Here is a 24,625-nt window from a genome sequence, read left to right as displayed (position 1 = left end):
CTAGCGCCACTTTATCATTCATGAGCAGCAGCAGCAGCAGCATCACAAGCAAGAAAGAAAAGATAATCCTGAAGAAAATATTAACCATTATTTGATATTTGAAAGAGAGAAAATAAACGCTATGGCTAAGCAGAGATGAATAATGTTGAGGATGAGGATGATGAAGAAGCTTTAGAGTTAGAGGTACATGAAGGAGAGATGTTGAATTACACTATGTAGAAGATTTTATTAGCACCAAGATTTGAAGAGGATAATTAGTGCAGTAAGATTTCAGAACACGTGGCACCATCAAAGATAAGGTGTGCAATGTGATAATTGATATCAACAATAGCGAGAACATAATTTTAAAGGCGCTAATCGATGTGATAGGACTTTCAACAGAAAAATATCCAGCACCTTACAAAATATAGTAGATTAAGAAAGGGACAAAAATGCGAATAATGTCGTGTTGCTTTCTCCATTAGAAAGATTTATAAGAGTGATGTAGTATGCGACGTGGTGGATATGGATGCATGCCATTTGTAACCATTAGTTTAATTTAAAGTTGAAGTTATGCACGGCAAATATTAGCACAAACTCTTTCTTTTGATTTAAAGTTGTAGTTATTTAGTACCTCTTTAATGCCAACATCTCCACCAAAACCAGCGCTCACTACTTCTCCACCCAAACTGCATCCAGTTCAGCTACTATTATATTGACTTATGTAAATTTCCAGAAACAAATTAATGTATGTTTAATTTTCAATAGAACATAATAATGGGAATTAGGAACATAAACCATTTTTCTCCACCCAAACTGCATCCAGTTCAACTGCTGTTATATTGACTTATGTAAATTTCCACGAGCAATTTAATGTATGCTTAGTTTTCAATAGATCTTAATATTGGGAATTGTGGAAAGAAACCATTAGTAGAATAGTAGCCAATATGGAAATTTCGCTGTATGTTCCAAAAACAAATTAATGTATGCTTAACTCCTTATCCACTGCTTTTTTATAAAGTAATTTGTTTGTGGAAATTTTTATAGTGGCTACATTCTACTAATGCCTCCTCTGGAGTTCTTCTAGCTACTTTGTGAACTTTACGTACTGGTCAAGTGCTTACTTATTTACATGGCTAAACTGCTGCAATTGCTCTTTGCACCTATAAAGTATTTTAAGCAATTCTTTAAAACCTTTCCGCTTGTATCAATCATTCCAAATAGAAACGGAATAAATTAGCATCAAGAAAATGACATTTCACTATCAAGTCTATGCAATGTCACTCTCATTTTGTTTCAACTGCTTCTTTTTCTTTGTCACTGTGCAGAGTGACTAAGTTTGACCAAAGCAAGCTAAACCAAAATTCTCAAAATTTAGATTTCTCTAATGGAAAAATGAATTTTATTTAACGGTTTTAACACCCAATTTTGCTGTTGAAATTTCATCATATTGTATATGTTGTTTTGCTAAATGTGACATTTGCATACTTAATTGAATACTTTATTTATGGATTGTTTAAATCATTTCAATAGCTAGCCAGTTTATTGTCGTGGACAAGTTTTATTTCAATAATTTTGTCTTTTTCAGTAGAAATCTAAAAACAAGTCTTGCTTCTATTCTTCTCTATTTTTAGTCGTGATTCAGTCTCTTAAGTTGTTACTAGCTCCGCGATTCTTGGAACGAATAGCAAAAGGTACTTCTATTTTTTTCTATTTCTCTATTTTTTGAAAATTATATTATTTGCTCTTTCCATGATTTATGGTATATGGCTTATAATATTACTGTTATAATTAGTCATGATGAAGATATAGGTTTTCTCTTGCTGTTAAGTGTTATTTTTTATTGTACTTTAACTGCTGTTTTCTTGTTGATTTTCTAACTTTAATAGTTGTTCTTATAGTTGGAAACAATATCAAACTCCAATATTAATAAAACTGAACAAATGAAATGTGATGCATTTGTAGGAAAGTTAATAGTCTAAATATGGATAAATCTTGGATGTTGATGGATAGAAAGTCTCTAGGATATGAGAATGCGTTTCTTGCATGGTGACTTAAAAGGAGGAGATATTCATGGAGCAATCTGAATGATTCAATGTTAAAGGCAACAAAGAAAGTGTATGCAAGTTGAAGAAAAGTTTGTATTGACTGAAATAGGCACCAAGACTATATTACAAAAAGTTTGATTTTTTTATTGAGAATCATGGTTTTAGCAAGATTATGTCTGACCATTGTCTTTTTGTAAAGAAGCTTGGTGATAATAATTTTATCATTCTTTTTCTTTATGTGGATGATATATTAATTGTTGACCATGATGCTAGTAAGATTGATAATCTAAAGAAAAAGCTTAGCAAGTCATTTATAATAAAAGACCAAGGATCGACAAATACATTCTTGGCATGACGATTTCCTATGACAGAAAAATTGGCAAGTTATGGTTTTCTCAAGAAGCATTTATTGAAAGTGCTCTTGAAAGAATTAACATGAGCAAGGCAAAATATGTTTGTTCTCCACTTGCGGGCCATTTTAGGCTTAGTTCCAAGCATTTTCCTACAAGCGAGAAAGAGAAACAGCAGATGAAAGGACTATTTTATGCTTCAACACTTCGCAGACTGATGTATGCCATGGCTTGTACCAAATATTGCCCATGCAGTTGGTGTACTCAGTCAGTTTCTTTATAGTACAGGCAAAGAACACTGAACAACAGTTAAATGGATCCTCAGATATCTCAGAGTCACTTCCAAGGCATGTTTATGTTTTAATGGTGACAAGCTGTGTTATAAGTGTACAACATATATGGCAAGAGATGTTGATCCTAGAAAATTCCTATCAGGATATTTGCTTACCTTTGCAGGGGGTAGTCTAATAGGATTTCAAACTTCGTGTTGTTTTCTCCACCACAAAAGCAGAGTATATTGCAATCACTAAAACCCTTTGTGGTGAAAAATTTCTTACAAGAGCTGGATGTGAAACAAAATAGCTATGTCGTGTACTGTGATAATCAAAGTGCTCTCAGTTGGCAATGAATTTAACATACCATTCGAAATTCAAGCATATTAATGTGAGGTATCAATGAATACAAGACGTGCTTGAAAAGAAATAGTTGCAGCCTGACTATATTCATGAAGAATATGTCAGATATGATGACAAAGTCGTTGCCCAAGGAGAAGTTGAAAGACTGTAAGCAGAGAACGGGCTTGGTAGTGCCCCCCATATGATCTGATTGGAAGATTTGTTGAATCCATCTCATTTGGGTGGCCCAAACCAAAGTTTCCATTAATTTGGGCGTTTAAGAAATTAAAGGAAACATGTTATGGCTAATTGAAAATTGTCATCAAATTTGGCTTTGAAAATCACCTAGCTATAAAAGAAAAAGTAGACAAGTGAAGCAGTAGCCTTAAAAACATAGAAAAGATGAGAGAGAAAAAGAAGACAGTGGCCAACTCAATTTGAGGGTAAGGATTTTAATCTTTGAATGGACGATCGAAGGGCAAACTTAATCTCCCAAATTTGGAAGGCAAATTTCTGGCATCGCCCTCTACATTCTTACTGGTCTTGATTTTTATTTCATTCTCTCATTGGCTGTTATCTGAGATACCCACTTGTTAGAATGAAAAATATTAGACTATTATTATGAGCAAGATTGTTGAGATTCTTGATATTGTTTGCCTCTAGTATTATTTAGAGAAGAATTTGTGTAGTAATCCCATTATTAATATAATGGAAGGTTATATTGGACTATGGTCCTGTGGTTTTTTCTCGATTTGAGTTTTCCACATAAAATAATTTGTATCTCTTATGGTTGATTTATTGTTTTCAATTGTGTTGGTTTATTTTTTGCTTGTTTATTTTTTATACACATTCCGATTTTATCATATAAAGAGGGAAAAATTTAGTGTTTGCTTAATTTGCAGTTACTCATGTAAGTTCCTTTCCCAGCAACACGTGGTTCTCCTTTTTCTTTTGCCTGCCACGACCTCAACTTTTGAGGTTGTAGATTTGAGTACTACTCCTTGGACCTCTAATTTCTTATCTCATTATATAGTTAAATGTGGGTAGATATATCTCCACAAAGTTTCATTATATAGTCCACATGATAAGTGATTTTTTTAAAATAAATAGATAAACTTATATTAATAACCTACGTATTTATTTCAAGGGATAGCATTATAGTTTACTAATCATTTTCATAATCGAAGTGATAAAGGTTATTAAATTCACTTCTTTGATGGAGGAAGTGTAAAGTCTTCTATGTTATAAAATATTGTTATAAAAAGGGTTTCTAGCCTATCCAAATCTATGCTTGTTAAGAATTTATTTTCCATCACAAGAGAAAGGCTATAGAGTAGAAAAAGTAAGAAGATACTTTTATAAAATTTAGTGAATGTAGAGAACACTTGAAGCTTGAACAAGTATGATTGCAGGAAGATTTTATCTTAATTTATTTAATTATTTTACAATATCTTTTATAAATATGTAGGATAAATATATTTTAAAATAAAATAAAACTTTTGAATTGTACTATAATATTACAAAATTGACGTATGATTGTATCAACAATCTTTTTATCCTGACCAATATGGAAAATATTAGCAAGTTCTTTCATTGTAACGTATTAATATTCAGAAAAAAAATTGAAAAAACAAATCCAACGGCCTTATTTTCTTTGTGTTTTAATTTTTCTTTTCTTTTGAATGCCGTTATTGACCTCTATTATTTTTGTATTTTGATTTCACCATGATGGTTCATCAACTCATACATCAGGTAAAACTTACATCACATTAGCTGTACGTTACACATAAAATTTTAAACCTTAGAAAAGATAATAATTATTAAAAAGGTCAATTTGAATTTGTCTTATCAGCATCCTCTGGAATCTTGTCTTGACAGCAGCCTCCGGAATCACAGTCGAAAAAGAAATTAAAAAAAAATTAACTTCGCTGATTGATGGGCGCTTCATTGGCATAAAGATTATATATATATATATATATATATGAACCCGAAAAAAAAATGGCTTTATAAACGTTTTTGGTCACACCTCTTTTTAAGTTGCCTTTAAGGCAAATAAGGCCTTGTCTGGATGTCAGGATTAAGTATCCAATTGGATTAATTTTAAGATTAAATATTTATTTCATATTTAATAAATTTACTTGAATTGAATTAAAGGAAACTAAATTTGAATTTAATTTTAAATTATCGGATTAGTAATCCTAATTTACACGAGTTCAATCTAACAGCTCCAAATATTTGTTTTTTAAATCAAACAGGTTAACGGTTTAAGCGGTTGCTTTAATACAAATAAGATTTGACGGACATAGATACTTGAGGCAATTGTAGACCGAAATTGGTATAAGAAGATCCCAAACATCATGTAATTGAAACTAAATTAAAGTGATTCCGACATCGATCTTCACTTCTTGAGGGAGCATATATGATGAAAATTGGTACAAGAGAATTGTAAAATTAATTCAACAATTCCGAGCACGAATAAGAAAATTGTCTCTCACGTGCGGGCAACCGACGACTGGATTGCTATGCTATTAGGACGAGTGATTCGGTTGTTGAGTTGTTGTGTGGTGTTGGTGTAGAAGTCAAATTGAAATTGAAGAGTCCAAACCAAATTGGTTTTTGATGATTTAATACCTGGATACAGTAGCAAGTCCTTCTCCATATTCTAAACTTTAAAACACTAAACTTGCCATTTAATCGGTGGTTGTTGGTGTGCTTGGCATTAATTTGGTGCTTGTTGGCCATTGATTGGTCATGAATTTGGTGCCCGATGGCCATTGATTCACCGTTGACCAGTGGCATTAATTCTCCATGACGGCAGCAAGGCAAGAACACAAGTTGTACGTATAAAGTAACCACACACGTGTTTGATTTAATATATATATATTTAGGCAAACTCTATCTTACATGCATGTAAGATACATGCCTCTCACATGAATAGTGTATATGTGGGACCCACACACTATTCATGTGAGAGGCATGTATCTTACATGCATGTAAGATAGGGGATCCCATATATTTATGCAGCGATGGCCATTAATTTGGTGCCCGATGGCCATTGATTGGCAGCCTCAAGAATCTTCTTTTGTCAGCAGCCTTTGGAATCACGATCTTTCAAAGAATAACATGAATGAAAAGCCTCATTCATCTGGAGTCAAAGCTATAAGATCAGGGGCGGGGCCGGCGTCGAAAAATATATTAAAAAATTAACTTCTCTGATTGGCAGGCTCTTCATTGGCAGAAAGATTATATATATATATATATATATATATATATATATATATATGAACCTGAAAATTAAAAGAAAAAATGGCTTTATAAATGTTTTCGGTTACGACTCTTTCTAAGTTACCTTTATGACAACTGAGACCATGTTTGGATGTAGGATTAAGTATTGAATTGCACTAATTCTAAAATTAAATATTTATTTTATATTTGATAAATTTATTTGAATTGAATTAAAGGAGACTAAATTTGAATTTAATCCTAAAATCATCGGATTAGTAATCCTAATTTACATATTTGTTTAGTTGGATAAAATTAAAGAAAAATTATCTGTTAATATTAATTAATCAATTAATTTTTATTTATGATTTACTTAAGATTTTTATTTATTATATATGATCTAATTAAATTGACAATTTTACTTCTAATAACTCTTGAGATTAAATTTTCATTACTTGTATATTTAATAATTTATAAATTAACCATTTAATAACTTATTGCATTAGTGATTGTATAAAATTTAATAATCACTAATATAATATTAAAAAATAATCATGAAAATTAAAAATACCAGAATTAATTGATTTTATATAAATTTTTTTAAATATTTGATAAAAATTAATTAAATTTTTAAATTTTTTATTTCTTTTTCATTTGTTTATTATATTATGACTACCTAATAACTTATTTACAATATACTTAATTTTCTAATTAATTGCTTTTTAAATTTGTTTCCTTATTGTTATAAAATTTCATGAATAACTGATGTTCATATTCAAATATCAACTTAAATGCTATTTGATATCATTGAAATATAATTTAACATAGTTCAATCTCGTACTACACCAAACATAAGACAGTATAATATAATCCGACTTTATCCAAGTAATCTAATTCAGTCTTATTCTAATAATTAATCCAATCCAATTTTGCATGGCAAATTTGGCCTAAAGTCATAAAAATTGATATTTGAAAATTTCGATGAAAGTGAAGTATTCGTTTGCTTTTCTTTATTTTATTTTTCTTTTGGACAAGAATCTTCTCTCTCTCTCTCTCTTTTAGTCTCTTTTAATGAAATAAGTGGTTAATATTGAATTTTAAATTTTAATGTTAACAATTAAGCCAGAATGTTTCACTTTATTTATAATTAAGCTGCCTTTTTTCACTAAATTCGGAACACTAAAAAAGACTAGATGAGAAAAAAAAAACTAAGTAAGAATTATAATCCTTTTTTAAAACATGTTCTAATAGGAAAAAAAATGTAAAACTAATATTTCCTCACATGAAATGTTAATATATTATAATCAAAGGAAAAACTTATGTCAGGAAATAATTATAGTTCCTCATTTCAACTAAAAGCTCTCTGTTTGACGATAAATTTTAGAATAAATCAGGGGTAATACAACTAATCAATGTATATGTGACGTGTGTAATTGGATTTAATATAAGTACCACTTACATGGTAATTTTTCAAATAAATGCACACATTCTATAATATTATTGACTTATTGTGTAACTGACATAATACTTCCGATATATTTTAGAATTCCTCTTGTTTGATAATAGGATCTCATTTGAAATGTTTGATCTTTTAAATTACTTCCAATACATCGCTATAAAAAACTATTGAACAATACATCGCTATAAAAAACTATTAAATACATTTTCGAAGAGGTTGGCCGTTCAGATTTTTTAAAGTCGACAAAATAAAAGAAATAATACGAGACATGTAGAATCATGCAATATGTCATTTCAATTTGTGCAAATTAAATAAAGTTTTTATCCCTAATAATATAATTTTTTTAGAGTTGCCAAGCTTCCATACTTTTATCTTTGAAAAAGTTATAATCATAATTTAATTTCTGTCATTTAGTCTAACTTGAACTATCGAAAACTTCCGGGTCAGATTTTACAACCTAAAATCTTGGACACACAGTAACTCTTCACTCCACTATAAATGCATTGTTTCTGAGGAAAACAGATAAGGAAATTCAAGAAAATATGGCTAATGAAGCGAGAGACGAAAACTTTGCATATGCCTGTGAAGTGATGACGGGTTCAGTGCTCCACATGACCATGAAAGCAGTAATTAAGCTGGGACTTTTGGAGATCATAGCCAAAGCTGGTCCTGGAGCAAAGCTCTCAGCTTCAGAGATTGCCGCTCAGTTGCCCGCCACCAAGAACAAAGACGCACCCACGATGCTGGACCGGATACTCGGGCTTCTGGCTAGCTATGGTATTGTTGAATGCTCACTTGATGATGTAGATGGTTCTCACAGGCTATACGGTTTGAATGATGTTTCCAAATACTTTGTGCCTAATCAAGATGGTGTCTCATTAGGCCCTGTATTGGCCTTAATTCAGGACGAGGCCTTTCTCGACAGCTGGTTTGTCCACTCTATCATTTTAATCCCCTGAATTTTTCTTTTTTTAAGTTAGGGTAAAAATACATGGGTTTATAATGCAATTCTCTTTCTACGCCTTCAGATCCAATCATGCATTTCTCCCAAGTCTTAAATCATAATCGACTTCATACTCAACTTATTTCTAAATTCAGGTCATCGAAAAAGAAAAACAAACGTGTTCATATAAGTGAGCGATAAAATGTAGAAGGCTCACTCTCAAACTTATAAATCATTATTAATATACTTCTAGTCATATCAATTCAAGAACGGGTAAACTATTGTTGGTGGTGTTTTAATTACTTGCAGCTACAGAGGATATGAGGAAATATGTTTTCTTTCGGAGGTATTTTTGTCTTTTAATTATAGAGGACATGAGTGTAACATATATGAAAAAGACAATGTATTTTGTTCTATTGAAAGCATTAATTGAGTAGTTTCTTCCGTTCTGACAGAAATCCTGGAAGAACAAAAATTTCTTAACTTCTTCCGTAGAATTTCTCTGAATTAAAAGATTCACTTGGGGTGGTATGATCACTTGCCTGGAGAGAATTAGAAATAAAATCTTTTAGGGAAAACAAAATAACAGCAGGAGCTAGCTATATGTAAAAGTACTACAAACTACATATCTCCTAATTTGTGCCGTTGCTAAAATTTAGCAACCCACCCGTATGATAATATTACCCTGATTCCCATTTTTTTGCTCGTTTTCATAAAGATGTATGTGACAGTTATGAGTTAAGATATAACATAAAATTTTTAATGGCAATGAATCCTCTACTCATCTTATCTGTTAAGGGATTTTATGAAACGTTTACATCGTCATATATATAATATAGATATATCCCTTTATTATTTTTGTTTTTATCAACCACTAATCATTGTATCTAAAAAAGTTCGGCCAAACGCAAAATGATGATTGATTAACTGGTCATGTAGGTCCCAACTGAAAGAAACTATTATTGAAGGAGGAGTTCCATTTGACCGAGTCCACGGAACGAACGCTTTCGAGTACCTAGGATTGGACCCCAGGTTCAATGAAGTTTTCAGCACAGCGATGTTCAACCATACCACTTTGGTCCTTCAAAAAATCCTTGAGGCTTACAAGGGTTTCGAGCACATAAAGCAATTGGTTGATGTTGGCGGTTCCCTTGGCAATACCCTTAAAGCAATTACTTCCAAGTATCCCCACATTAAGGGCATCAATTTCGACTTGCCTCACGTTATACAGCATTCCCCTGAGTATCCTGGTATGAACTTTCAATTATCTTTATAATAATGTTAGGGACTTGGTCAAGTGGCTTTTAAGTAGCTTTCTTTAATTAATCATCCCAATATAAATCCTGGAGAAAGTAGGAAGTTAATTAGAAAATTGATTCCAATCTCTTTTTTTTTTTTTTTTTAATGTCATTGTTATGAAGAAATATACATTATCATTTGGAAAAAAAGGGTAAAAGCACAAAATGTTGCAACAAGAAAAAACTGACAAAAAACATCAAAACAGACTCGATTTACCATATTTGCAATTTAGTGAAAAAATCAGGGTTGATTTATTGTTGTTTTTGTCAGAATTTTATCTAAATTCTTTTCGCGAATATCAGTGCTCTGCCCATACCGCTAGATCCTAATAGCGGAAACTAAATTGTATGTAGTACAGGTGTTAAGCATGTAGGGGGTGACATGTTTCAAAGTGTTCCAAATGGCGACGCCATTTTGATCAAGGTAAGTTTCATTTGAATTTAATTTGCAGGTATTAGGCGTTCGATCCCTGAACAAATTTCATAATATTTCAAATTTTGTAGTGGATACTGCACGATTGGAGCGATGAACATTGCTTGAAGTTATTGAAGAATTGCTACAAAAGTATTCCCGAAGGAGGGAAGGTAATTGTTGTGGAGTCAGTACTTCCAGAACTGCCTGAGACTAGCACTCATTCAAAAATAAATTCCCTAGCTGATGTGCTGGTGATGACTCAATATCCGGGAGGAAAGGAGCGAACAAAGCATGAATTCACGACCTTGGCTACTGAAGCTGGATTTAGTGGCATCAGATTTGTATGCTTTTTTTACAACTTATGGGTTATGGAGTTCTACAAGTAGGGTCCGTGCGTGCCCACGAATTCTGAAGCAACTTTTTTATCATTATCTTTCTGTTAAGAATAAATGCTAAGTCAGCAGTTGAAGTCAGCTGGGGTTTTCAGTGTAATGATGAGTCAGCAGCCAAGTTGTAAAACAGTTAAACAAGTTGTTATTTCCTTCCAAACTTAGTCAGTAGGTTGTTATAGTTAGCGCGCTGGAAATGTGGACACGAGTTTGTTGCAGTAGAAGTTTCCACACACAGCTATATTTATCAATGTACTCTCAATTCATTAGTAAGACTTACAAATAAGAATCCAGCGAACAAATTTTCTCTTTGAATCAATAAAATTTTCCATTCATTTTCTTATCAAACAAACAGAATCTAGAGAGCTCCTTTTCTTTAATTCTTTCGACATGTACATGAGCACGGTCGAGATATACTTTTTAATTGTGCTTCTATATGCTAACTACCAATAATTGTATTTGCTCAAATAAAAACCCAGATGAAAAGAGAATTTTAATCTTATATAAATAAAACATTAGACATGCACATGAATATCAATTTGTTTATTTTTTTGTTAATTTTTTAAAATGATGGCATCAAAATTTACTTGCTATATTTAATAATTAATATTATGCCATTTATGCATTTATATCATAATTCAAAATTTCATCACTTGTATATTTTAATCATTACTCGTCACAGCTCCCTCAGAACTGACATTGCGGTACATATGCATCAATTTTTATTTATTTTTGAAAGAAGGGCATCAAACACTAACGCATAATTGACAAAAATGTACATTGTTACACGTCATTATATTAAGTTATTATTTTGTTTTGCTGTCAATAATCTATTTACGTTTCAATTATATAGGACATAGTATGGTAAGTGCTGGACTTAGTCTAAGGGTTGTTAGGAGTTGTTGGCCACTTAACACTTTTTCGTGCTGAGAGTTGCTTGGCTTTAGGAATAACCATTGTGTTTTCACAAGCGGTTGCTGGGTCTCTCGAAGAATCATGATTTATTGGGCAATGATATTCGGCCACCACGAGACCATAACGAAGCCAGAAACGCATGCTTCCTCTGCCGTTTCGAAGTTTTAAATTTGAAAATTAAAAATAGATTTTACCATTGAAAAATATTAAAATTAAATCTAAAGAATATGAAAAATCCAAAATTCTTACCCATCCATCTCACTCACTTGCTCTGTCTCTCTCTCATTCACCTTCCCTCTCACTCACCCGATCTGTCTCTCTCACTCACCCACTTGCGAGCTATTTCTCTCAGGCTGTCACTCACCCACGAAACTTGTTGTCACGCCACGCCCATCGCCGACCAGCCCATCACCGACATCGCTATCACGCCGTTCACGTCGCCGACCAGCCTTAGTTGACAGTGTGCTTGACGATTTTGGACCTTTTTCACCTACCTAGGTAATTACACTTAAACAAATGTTTCTACGTCAATCTTCCTAGCTTAAAGCGTAACTGAACCGGGCAATTGGTTGTTCATTTTTCTCTCACAATTGTAAGCATTGTATGCTGATTCGGCATCCAACAATGATCTGTAAGATTGGAATGAATCAAATACATATTTGCAACATATTTAGAGGAGGGTTAATGAAGCAATATATGCTTTATTGAAAATGAAGAACCTTAGAATGAAGCTGCAATTACTGGATTAGCAGAAGAAAATTAGGGAATTCTATGTGGTAAAGAACTTAACAATGCAGCTAAGACCAAAAACAATTGCCTCAACTAAAGAATTCACAGAAACATGGATATATCAAACTACCCAGAATATGTTTGAAGAACCACTTGAAAATCTTAATACACACCATATATGCAAACTTCAAATACCAAAAAAAAAAAAAAAAGAATGCCAACAGACGTAAACATATATAAGCAAAAACAGAATTACAACCAAACCGTAAGCTTTAACATTTCACAAAGTATCACACTTCAAATAACTTATTTCTAGTAATTTTAAAATATAAATAGAAAAAAAATCCAAAATCCAAGTACTTTGCTAAGCAAAGTATCACATACAAGGTTTCATTAAAGTCCATGTCAAAAGAATTTCTTTAACTGATTAAATATACTAATTTTAGGTGACAATAATGTAATCATATTAAACTAAATTAACTTAATTTCGCAATCAAAAATTCAAAAAACGCATAGAATTACGGATCAGGTCTAATTAACAATCAAACGTAGGCACGTAGCAACCCAGATGCATTTATGCCAAAAAGAATGTTCATAAGACTACACAAAACTACCCAAAAAAAATTATAAAATAATAAAAGCAACGGCTACGACCCGTATGTGAATTAGACAAATAGATTTTGCCAGAACAAGAAACACAACAAAACAAAGAGAATAAATCAATCCAGGGCATAAATAGATTGAACAAAAAATGGCAAGATCAGAGAAGAAACTGACCCACGACACTGGATCCTCCTCAGCCTAGCGTCATGGTTGCGGTTTTGATGATGCGTTAGCTGAGATCTGAGAAAAATATTGACAGTGAGCTTGTGGGTGAGTGAGAGGGGAACGAGCTTCGTGGGTGAGAGTGAGAGGGACAGAGCGGGGTGAGTCAAAGAGAGAGGGGGTGAGCGAGGGGAGGGATAAGAATTTAGATTTTTTAATTTCTTTTGATTAGCTTTTATTATTTTTTAATGGTAAAATTTATTTTTAATTTTCAAATCTAAAACTTCAAAACGGCACAAAAGCATGTCGTTTTTGGCTTCCCTCTGGAATGAGGGTGGCGGAATATTATTTTCTTGATTTATTTACTTGCTTGCTTCTTAAATATTTCGTCCTGAATCCAAAATAGGCAGCTCTCACAACTCACAAGGCTACTTCCATTTCAGCTAGCTGTACCATATGTACGGTCCATCTATGGTGCCTCATTTTTTAAACGAAATTTACTCTGTTTTTTTTTTCTTATTCGCATCAAGAGAAAATTTTAGTTTAAAAATGATAGTCACAAATGTAATGTGTAAACGATAATAAGTAGGGGTCGGCAAATTCGGTTTCGGATCGGGTTCGAGTTCCGGTTAATCGAGTTAGGAAAAAAGTAATCCAAGCTCAATCCAGACTTATAATTGAATCCGAATTATATTTGGAATGGATAAAAAATTTCAAATAATATTCTTTAATTGTGTGTAATTTCGGATCGATTTGGATAGATTCCTACCTAATTGGATTGAGAAATTCATCTACATCCGATCTGAACTCAAGTTTTTTGGTCGAATCAGATTGGGTTATTTGCCCACCCCTACTCACAAGTTTGTTTTGATTGTGTAAAGGACTGACCTGTTCAGCCTGTCGTATGGGTCAAGCTAGGATCAAATTTTAAGGGTCCTCGTTCAATGGGTCAAGCCTTTTTCGACCAATGAGATCGTTTTTGGAGCTGCTCTATAAGTAGAGTGGTGATGTTTAAATCTCTTATTATATCTTATCAACCCACACTAATAACTTTTATGTTAATACCTATTTTATTCTCATGTGAAATAACTTAAAATAATAAATAATTTTTAAGTGCACCGACATAAAAATTTCTATTAATAACTAATTAAGCGAATCTAATTTCTTAAACTCTAATTTCTTCTAATTTTTTAAACTGCGCCATTCCATTCAAAGTAAGACATTCTATTCAAAATATTGAAGAACAATGTAAAATTTTATACTGCAATCCCATAGAGACTGACAGCGAGTGCTTTCATTCTCAGATAGATACCTGACAGTATTTTCCATCGCGATTCCAAATTTTCATTCGTTTTGTAAATGCATTGCAACGCCAAATTACTGTCCAAGTAATATCACTGTACAATTGCAAACACTTTCCAAATCCAATGCATTCTGGTCCATGAACAGATAAACTTGAATACAAGATTGGGATGCATACAAAAGGAAATCGAGAATCCCCTTTTTAGCTCCAAATCAATTATAATAATAAAAAATCTGTATCTTTATCACGTCAAACACCTTGGCCAAATTCTTGTATTCCTTCACTCAACTTTGGCTTGATAGGCTTAGCACGATACTAAGGTTATTAAGGGTCGACTCGGCATGGTTCTTTGCTCCAATTCTTGGTGGAACTATCAAATCTTAAGTGGTGGATAAAACCTTAAAAAAAAGTTGAGAAATTACAATCATTATGAGATTTTTTTTAAGAAATGATTTTATAAAATTTATACAATGGGTGTATGAAAAAAAATTAAAATAAAGGTAAATTAGAGATTAGGTAAGGTATATTGAGAGATAAAAATTTGTTTGAAATTTTTAATGGAATTAACTAAAAAATGGGGGGCTTGTGAGATATAATAAGGGATCAAATCATCAAAATCACCATTCTTAAGATAGTGATGGGGTACACCCCGTTTAATACACCCCATTAAAACTTTTACATTTTATAATATTATTGTTGGAATTTCCTTGTGTGAATAAGTTGCTTTTATGGTCTTAGTCTTTAGGAAGTTTGTTGGTAATGTTATTTGCAAGATTGTGTTTACCTAGTCTTTAGGCTATAGTTACTAGAAAGTAGCTGCAGTATTTGCTGAATAATGGCTGCTATTATTTTGTTAAGTTTGTTCATGTAACGCCTATAAAAGGCAACCTCATTGTGAATAAAATGTGTAGTACTTTCATCCATTTATCCTTGCTTTGAGTGAACTATTTCATATTCACTTATAACAGTGGTATCAGAGCTTGAATTAGAAAAGTGGATTGACAGAGTTAGTAATAGTAGCTTACTTGGCTCTTTTTGCACTCGTGTTGCAGCAGTAGAAATTCATGGCTTCTGAGAATTTTGTTCAACCTGCAATTCCCCGCTTTGATGGTCACTATGACCATTGGAGCATGTTGATGGAGAATTTCTTAAGGTCCAAGGAGTATTGGCAAGTTGTTTCAATTGGAATAACTGAACCACCAGCCGGTGTTGTTTTGACGGATGCTCAGAAAATAGAGCTTGAAGGGCAATGATTAAAGGATCTCAAGGCAAAGAATTACTTATTCCAAGCTATTGATCGCTCAATCTTGGAAACAATTCTTAACAAAGACTCCTCCAAACAAATTTGGGATTCCTTGAAAAAGAAGTACCAAGGGACAGCAAGGGCGAAGCGGGTAGTTAAAATAAATGTGTCTGAGGTTGCTGCACAATTGTTTGATAATATACCTCAATGAAGGCATTGGCGGGAACTCATGAATCTCTTGAATTAAGCAAGCCATCTGATGTTTGAATATTAGTCGTTGGATGGCTAGAAGCATCAAAGGTCAGGATTGGATGGTAATCAAGCTGAAGGAGCAAGATATCACAGCTTGCTAAAGACAAGACTGAGCAACTGAAGACAAGAAGACAAACTGCAGTGTCAGGTTGTTATAACAACTTTTGTAATGTCTTGTGATGAAATTGATAGCCGTAGATGCTAGGTCTTGATGTAACTAAAACATGAGAACCTAGTTCTATATAAAGAATTGTAAAGCAATGAATCCACAGGCTGAAAAAAATAAAATCGATTCTTAACTTTTGCTTGTGAAAACTACTAGCCTCCTTTTTTATCTTGGTATCAGAGCTTTAAAAATCCAGAAATGGATAATCAAGCAACAAATGAGCCAACCCTAGAAGCTGTGATCAACAACACACCACCAGCTCAAACACAAAGTCCTTTACCCACCCAAACACAAACTGAATCATCATCCTCATACACAAATATGCATGTACCCATAAGTTTTTCCTTCACAGCCCCTTTGAAACTTGACAGAGGAAATTACATTATATGGAAAGCCCAGGTCTTGCCTGCTATCCGTGGCAATGGCCTGGAAAACTTCATTGATGGAACATCTGTATGTCTAGAAAAGTTCCTAGTGGATGCTGATGCAGAAAACAACTTCATAGCATCTGCAAACCCTGCATATGCACTCTGGCGTAGACAAGACCAACTTCTCTTAAGTTGGCTTCTTTCTACAATATCAGAGAATATTATCACTGCTTTGACACATTGCACAACTTCACAAGAACTGTGGTCTGTGCTGGAAAGGCTTTATGCCTCCCAATCAATAGCCAGATCCATAGTTCTCAAGATGCAATTGCATGGTGCAAGAAAAGCCACACAAACTATTACTGAGTTTTGCACAAAAGTAAGAAACTTGGCAAATGAGTTGCAAATGGCAGGAAAGCCAGTTTCAGAAGAAGATCTTTGTTCTCATGTGCTTACTGGTCTTGGCCAATCTTTTGAGTCCGTTGTTGTTAACCTCACTTCAAGACTTCATGAACTAACCTTTGATGAAATGTATTCTGTGTTGTTGAACCATGAAGCCAGACTGGAGCAGAATGCAACTCATGACAACAATTTCAAAGCAAATGTGGCCTCAAGGCAAGGAAGGAACAACTGGACCCAAAAGAGGAATGAGAGACCAAGGAACCAACCACCAAACCAGTACCTTAGTCCACAAAATCAATACTTTGGACCTCTCAACAATGGTGCTGGAAGACCAAATAAAGGAAAAGGAAGAGGGAGACCACATGGAGAAAAGAAGACGGTATTCAAGCCTGGAGTTTTTTGTCAAATCTGCCACAAAGAGGGCCATACAGCTGATGAGTGTTGGTACAGAAAAGAAGATGACTTTGAACCAAAGCCTCAGAATTGTCAACCAAGAGGAGCCTTTCTGGCAACAAATGAAGGAAGCAGTGAACCAGGCTGGTACTTAGACAGTGGAGCAACTAATCATGTCACAAATGACCTCAACAACCTCAGTGTAAGGTCTGAGTATAAAGGTAACTCCTTTCTCTTAATGAGAAATGGACACAAGCTTAAAATCACACACACAGGAACGATACTTTTGCCTATATATGTTGGTAACAAATATGAACATCTTGTGCTTAAAAGGGTACTTGTAGTTCCACAAATAACCAAAAACCTGCTAAGTATCTCTAGCCTTACAATAGATAACAAACTAACAATTGTATTTTCTGATGAAACTTGTGTTGTTAAGGACAAATTGGAGAATGTTCTTCTTCAAGGAATTGATATAGGAGGGCTGTTTCAGATTGTTGGAAGTCAAGAATATGTAAGTCCAAGGAAGGGATGTGCTGCTGATAGAGTCTACAAATCAGAGTCTTTGTTTGCTTCAATAAGTGAGGCTTCTGTCTCAGAAAGTGTTGATGAGTCTTTAAGTCCTAAGCATAGTAGTGAGTCAATTAATCAACTTCACCTGTTACACAGAAGGTTTGGTCACCCTTGTGAACAGACCCTTATGAAAATCATTTCAAGTTGTAAAAATTTATCTGATTTCAATAAAGAAAAATCTTTGAGTTTCTACACTGCATGCCAATATGGTAAAAATCACAAATTGACTCTTAAAAGCTCACAAACACAGACAAAGCAGCCCCTTGAACTGATCCATGCAGATCTTTGGGGTCCAGCACCTATAATTTCAGGAAAAGGTTACAGGTACTACTTAAGTATTGTTGATAATCACACAAGATACACATGGATTTACCCCTTAACCAGCAAAGCAGAAACAGCACAAACCTTCATTGACTTCAAGAATCAAATAGAGAAAACATTAAATAAACAAATCAAGTGTCTACAGACTGATATGGGGAGAGAATTTAGACCATTAACCAAGTTTCTTAGGAACAATGGAATCATGTTCCGACATTCCTGTCCATATACGTCAATACAAAATGGTCAAGTTGAAAGGAAGCATAGGCACATTGTAGAAACAGCACTCACCATGCTAGCACAAGCAAACATGCCCTTAAAACTGTGGTGGAACGCCTTTGAAACTGCTACATATCTTATCAATAGAATGCCTACGCAGGCCCTAGGTCATATCAGTCCATACAAAAAACTTTACAACAATGAGCCTGATTATGCCTTCCTAAAAACTTTTGGGTGTGCCTGTTTTCCATATTTAAGACCCTATAATCAACATAAACTTCAGTACCACACCACTAAATGTGTGTTTATAGGGTATAGCTTACAGCACAAAGGATACAAATGTCTAGATAACACAGGCATAGTTTATGTAGCTAGACATGTGATTTTCAATGAGAATGAGTTTCCTTTTGTTATAGATAAGAACTTTGAGACTAACAAAAGTGAAAGCAGGACAAGTAGTCAACCTAACTATCAGCAGCTTCTATTACTTCCTTGTGGCACTTTCTCAACTCCACAATTAAACAGCAATCCATACAAAAAATCCAAAGAGGGTGGACATAACTCCACACAAGATACAATGCAAGCATCATTCGAAAATCAAATCAGAACACCAAACGAAGACCAGATCCAAACACATCAACCAAACACAGAAACACAATTGGATGAGAGCCGACCTGAGCCAAACCATCAACAAGAGAGAGTCAATATAGAACCTGAGCGACCATTAGAACCATTAAACACACACCTTATGGTAACCAGATCCAAACATGGAATCTACAAGCCTAAAATATACCTTGCACAAAGGAGTTCGTATGAGTTACCAACAAATATAGCAAGTGCTATCAAGAATGTGAAATGGAGAAATGCTATGTTGGATGAATACAAAGCTCTACTGGAAAACAACACTTGGGAATTGGTGAAAGTTCAAGAGGGTACAAAGGTCATCGAAAAAAAATGGGTCTACAAAGTAAAGCACAATCCATATGGGACAGTAGCGAGACACAAGGCGAGATTAGTGGCAAAAGGCTATAACCAAACAGCGGGGGTTGATTACACAGAAACCTTCAGTCCAGTGGCCAAGTCATCCACAATCAAGGTACTCTTGAGTTTGGCTGTCATCTATGGTTGGGACATCAAACAAGTAGATGTCAACAATGCCTTTTTAAATGGAGAACTAAATGAAACCGTGTTCATGGAGCAACCAGAAGGATTCAAAGTGAAAGGAAAGGAAAACTATGTATATAGACTAAAGAAAGCATTATATGGACTGAAACAAGCTCCAAGGGCTTGGTATGAAAAGCTCAAAGCTGCCCTACTTAGCTGGGGATACAAGAACTCAGTCTCGGATACCTCACTGTTTCATTGGAGGGATAATAGAAAAGTTATATACGTACTTGTGTATGTAGATGAAATACTCATAACTGGTAGTAGCCAAGATCTTGTTAATGACCTGATTAAAAAACTTAATGAGAGTTTCGCGTTGAAGGAGCTAGGCTCATTAAGTTATTTTCTTGGAATTGAAGTAAAAAGGGATCGTGCAGGGATGCATATTTGCCAAAGCAAATATGTGCAAGAACTTCTAGAGAAGACAAACATGAAAGGGTGCAGAGAAAGCATAACCCCATTAAGTTCAAGTGTGAAGTACACCTTGGAGACTGAAGAAGAAGAGGGAGGACAGTTTTTTGAAGACAAAACTCTCTACAGAAGTGTCATTGGAGCTTTGCAGTATGCAACCATCACCCGACCAGACATTGCTTACAGCGTAAATAAACTAAGTCAATTCATGCAAGAACGGAAAGTGATACACTGGCAAGGCTGCAAAAGGATCTTGAGATACCTTCAAGGCACCCTAAATTATGGTCTATACTTCACATCTGGAAACAAAATGGAAATCTCAGCCTTCACAGATGCCGATTGGGGAGCTGATAGAGATGACAGAAAGTCTACAGGTGGTTATTGCATGTTTTTGGCAGGAAATCTAGTCTCGTGGAGTTCAAAGAAGCAGAATGTAGTATCAACCTCCAGCACAGAAGCAGAATATAGATCACTGTCAAATGGAGCAGCTAAATTGACTTGGTTACAATCCTTACTTGCAGAGATGAACATCAAGTTGGAGAAGAGGCCAATACTATGGTGTGACAACAAGAGTGCAATAGCTCTTGCTGAAAATCCAGTCTTTCATGGAAGAACCAAACACATTGAAATAGATGTTCACTTCGTGAGGAATAAAATCAGCAACCGAGAGTTTGATTTGAAGTATGTGGAAAGCAAGAACCAAGTTGCAGATATAATGACCAAGGCACTACTTAATCGAAGTTTCGAATACCTAAGAAGCAAGCTCAATGTCTTAGCAGACGATTGAGCTTGAGAGGGGGAGTTAAAATAAATGTGTCTGAGGTTGCTGCACAATTGTTTGATAATATACCTCAATGAAGGCATTGGCGGGAACTCATGAATCTCTTGAATTAAGCAAGCCATCTGATGTTTGAATATTAGTCGTTGGATGGCTAGAAGCATCAAAGGTCAGGATTGGATGGTAATCAAGCTGAAGGAGCAAGATATCACAGCTTGCTAAAGACAAGACTGAGCAACTGAAGACAAGAAGACAAACTGCAGTGTCAGGTTGTTATAACAACTTTTGTAATGTCTTGTGATGAAATTGATAGCCGTAGATGCTAGGTCTTGATGTAACTAAAACATGAGAACCTAGTTCTATATAAAGAATTGTAAAGCAATGAATCCACAGGCTGAAAAAAATAAAATTGATTCTTAACTTTTGCTTGTGAAAACTACTAGCCTCCTTTTTTATCTCGGGTACACCTCCAGACACTTCGATCTGAATTTGAATCTCTACGAATGAAGATGGGAGAGTCGGTCTTAGCATACTTTGCAAGGACAATGGCAATCGCAAATAAGAGACGAATTCATGGCGAGCAGCTCGAGGATGTTATCATAATTGAGAAGATTCTTCGATCTTTAACGGTAAAATTTAACTATATTGTTTGTGCGATTGAGGAATCAAGGGATATTGACAAACTTTCGATTGATGAATTGGAAAGCACTTTGCTAGTCCATGAGTAGAAAGTAATCCGACAGGATAAGGAAGAACATGCATTACAGGCAGCAGCAAATCTCAAACCAACTGGAGGGGGTAAAGGAGGCTGGAAAGGCAAGAATGGGTAGGATAAATAAGAAGAAAATGTTGATGATTCTTAAGGAAAAGGAAAGGATTGTGATGGTCAGAATTCGACAGGACATAAACCAAAGTCTAAAGACAAATCGAATGTTAAATGCTTCCGTTGTCAGAAGTACGGTCATTACCGCAATGAGTGCTGTACTAATTTAAATAAGAATCGTGGCGAGAAATCTAACTTTGTAGAAAAGGAGGAAGAAGAAATTTCCCTTCTTATGGCATGTCATACAAAGGAGGAAAGTCACCAAAATCTATGGTACTTAGATACCGGTTGTAGCAATCATATTTGTGGGGATAAATCTACTTTTTCTGACTTTGATGAGACTTTTCGAAATACTGTAAAATTTGGTGATGACTCCACAATTTCTGTCATGGGGAAAGGAAGGGCTGCAATCCAAACCAAGGAAAGTTCTCATTCTATCTCAAATGTTTTATTCGTTCCTGAACTGAAAACTAACCTTCTCAGTGTTGGCCAGTGTTAAGATATTTGAATTGTTAATTACATTTAGCTTTCTGTTTAGTTAGTTAAGTGAATCTATTATTAGTGCTATGCGGCAGTCCAGTCAGTTAAATCTGTTATGGTTGTTAGCTCAAATAAACACATTACTCACATGCAGAGTATATAAGATTCCATTCAGCATTATGTATATATGCTTGTAATTCAGCTTATTTGAGCTTAAGATAAATACAAATTCTCTCTCTATTTTCTCGTTTGTTTTCTCTGCAACCAAACAACTCTTTCATCTTTACAGCCAGTTACAAGAAAAAAGGGTATGAGATCTCTATCAAGGAAGGAGTTTGCCGAATCCACGATGAAAAATTGGGCTTAATTGCTCAAGTGAAATGACGGCAAACAGAATGTTTCCATTGTATCTTCACCATACTGCACACTCATGTTTTGCTGCAAATTTCAAAGATACAGCATGGTTATGGCACTTTCGTTACGGGCATCTTAGCTTTGGTGGATTGAAGACCTTGCAGTAGAAAAATATGGTGGTAGGCCTTCCACAATTTGAGCAACCTTCACAGCTTTGCGAAGAGTGTATTGTCAGTAAGCAACATCGAGATAATTTTCCAAAAGGAAAACCCCGGAGGGCAAAGCAAGTGCTGGAGCTAGTGCATTCTGACTTATGTGGGCCAATCAAGCCAACATCAAATGGAGGTAAATGATATTTTATCTCATTTATTGATGATTTTAGTCAAAAAACCTAGATTTATTTCTTGCAAGAAAAATTGGAAGCTTTCACAGCCTTTCAAATGTTTAAAGCACTAGTTGAAAGAGAAGCTGACGGCCAAATTAAAATATTACGTACTGATCGTGGTGGAGAGTTCAACTCTCAAGAATTTGGAAGCTTCTGTGAAAATCATGGAATTAGAAGACAATTGATAGCAGCCTACACACCTCAGCAAAATGGTGTATGCGAGAGGAAAATCGTACAATTCTTAATATGGTACGAAGCCTTCTGCAGAGGAGTGGTCTTCCCAAAAGTTTTTGGCCTGAAGCAGTTGTTTGGAGTGTTTATATTTTGAACAGAAGCCCCACAATAGTTGTTCAAAATATAACTCCTGAAGAAGCATGGAGTGGATGTAAGCCGGCAGTAGATCATTTTCGGGTATTTGGATTTATAGCATATGTCCACGTACCAGATGAGAACAGAAGAAAATTAGATGACAAAGGTGTAAAGTGCATTTTTCTTGGTGTTAGTGATCATTCAAAGGCCTACAAATTATATGATCCCATCATCAAGAAAATTGTCATTAGTCGTGATGTCATTTTTTATGAAGAGAAGACATGGATGTGGAGATGCAATTCTGTTGGGCAGCAAATTCCAGCAGATTTCAATGGTGAAATTGAAGAAAATTCACAGCAACTTCAGCCTTCAACAGTCTCTGCTCCTAACCTGCCGCAAAATAGAGTCTCAGCAGAAACTCCACCAGCAACAAATGAACTTGATGAACAAGTTGAAGCTACAGATTCACGTTCTCAACATGATAGAATAAGGTCTGCATGGATGTCAGATTATGAGGTAACATGATTTAACACTCTTGAGAATCCACTCATACACTTTGCCTTGTTTTCAGAATGTGATCCTACAACTTTTAAAGAAGCTGTCAAAGAACAAAAATGGCTAAAAGCCATGGACGAAGAAATTGCATCCATTGAAAAAAATAATACTTGGGAGTTGACTGAACTTCCAATGGGGCAAAGGACAATAGGAGTCAAGTGATCAACCCTTTACAAACAGATTGTTGGAAGCTTGATGTACTTAACAACAACTCGACCTGATATAATGCATGCAGTTAGTTCCATCAGCAGATATATGGAGTGTCCAAGAGAGGATCATCTTTTAGCTGCAAAGAGAATTCTTCAATACTTGCGTGGTACTGCTGAATTTGGGTTGTTCTACAAAAAGGGTAAAAAATCAGATTGGTATGGCTTTACAGACAGTGATTATGCTGGAGATTTGGATGACAGAAGAAGCACATCTGGATATGATTTATGTTTGGTTCAGCAGCTATTTCATGGTCATCTAAGAAGCAACCGATAGTTACTTTGTCAACAACTGAGGCTGAGTTTGTTGCAGCAGCTTCTTGTGCATGTCAAGCACTTTGGCTGAGAAATATTCTTCATGAACTTCAGTTTAAGCAACCAGAGTCAACACAAATCTTCTGTGATAATAGTTCAACAATTAAACTTTCAAAGAATCCGGTTCTACATGGAAGATGAAAGCACATAGATGTGAGATACCATTTCTTGCGAGACTTGACAAAAAATGAAGTCATTGATCTTGTTTATTGCAGGAGTGAAGACCAAGTTGCTGACATCTTTACTAAACCCCTCAAATTGGCTAGTTTTTTGAAGCTGGGAAAGTCACTTGGAGTTTGCAAATTGCAATTTGAGGAAGATTCTGCAGAATGTTTAAACTGAATGTTAATAACATTTAGTTTAAGGGAGGGATTGTTGGAATTTCCTTGTGTCAATAAGTTGCTTTTATGGTCCTAGTCTTTAGGAAGTTTGTTGGTAATGTTATTTGCAAGATTGTGTTTACCTAGTCTTTAGGCTATAGT

General features: G+C 34.7%; 2 protein-coding genes and 2 long non-coding RNA genes across 9 annotated transcripts in view; 2 read left to right on the top strand and 2 right to left on the bottom strand.

The window, feature by feature from the left end:
- LOC112497060 (GDSL esterase/lipase At1g71691) overlaps positions 1-24,625 on the bottom strand; it is a 113,537-nt gene that overhangs the window by 2,493 nt on the left and 86,419 nt on the right. The window lies entirely within an intron of this gene.
- The window catches only part of LOC102630049 (caffeic acid 3-O-methyltransferase-like), a 96,538-nt gene that overhangs the window by 55,088 nt on the left and 16,825 nt on the right, over positions 1-24,625 (top strand). Inside the window, exons 1-4 of one of the 4 annotated variants that reach the window (XM_006478158.4) lie at positions 8,188-8,600; positions 9,555-9,865; positions 10,273-10,337; positions 10,418-11,041. The exons of 2 other annotated variants lie outside the window; for them this stretch is intronic. In XM_006478158.4, coding sequence (XP_006478221.2) covers positions 8,215-8,600; positions 9,555-9,865; positions 10,273-10,337; positions 10,418-10,714 — 1,059 coding nt within the window. In that variant the 5' untranslated portion in view covers positions 8,188-8,214 and the 3' untranslated portion in view covers positions 10,715-11,041. Of the gene's footprint in view, positions 1-8,185; positions 8,601-9,554; positions 9,866-10,272; positions 10,338-10,417; positions 11,042-24,625 lie in introns of those variants that run through there. One more of the 4 variants, XM_052436999.1, reaches the window with a different exon arrangement.
- LOC102606942 (uncharacterized) lies at positions 11,417-13,345 on the bottom strand. Its single transcript, XR_008053102.1, has 3 exons — positions 13,139-13,345; positions 11,882-12,261; positions 11,417-11,780 (listed from the first exon to the last, which is right to left on the bottom strand). It is a non-coding gene; the product is annotated as an uncharacterized LOC102606942 (long non-coding RNA).
- Positions 15,832-17,999, top strand: LOC107174674 (uncharacterized). 2 transcript variants are annotated; one of them, XR_008053107.1, is made up of 3 exons: positions 15,832-16,072; positions 17,020-17,474; positions 17,693-17,999. It is a non-coding gene; the product is annotated as an uncharacterized LOC107174674 (long non-coding RNA). The 2 variants fall into 2 exon arrangements; XR_001506616.3 differs by having other exon boundaries at positions 17,016-17,474.

The sequence above is a fragment of the Citrus sinensis genome, chromosome 3 (genome assembly GCF_022201045.2).
Source record: "Citrus sinensis cultivar Valencia sweet orange chromosome 3, DVS_A1.0, whole genome shotgun sequence".
NCBI classification, from domain to species: Eukaryota; Viridiplantae; Streptophyta; class Magnoliopsida; order Sapindales; family Rutaceae; genus Citrus; species Citrus sinensis.
The sequence above is the reverse complement of the archived record's forward strand: the minus strand, read 5'-3'. Positions and strand labels throughout refer to the sequence as shown.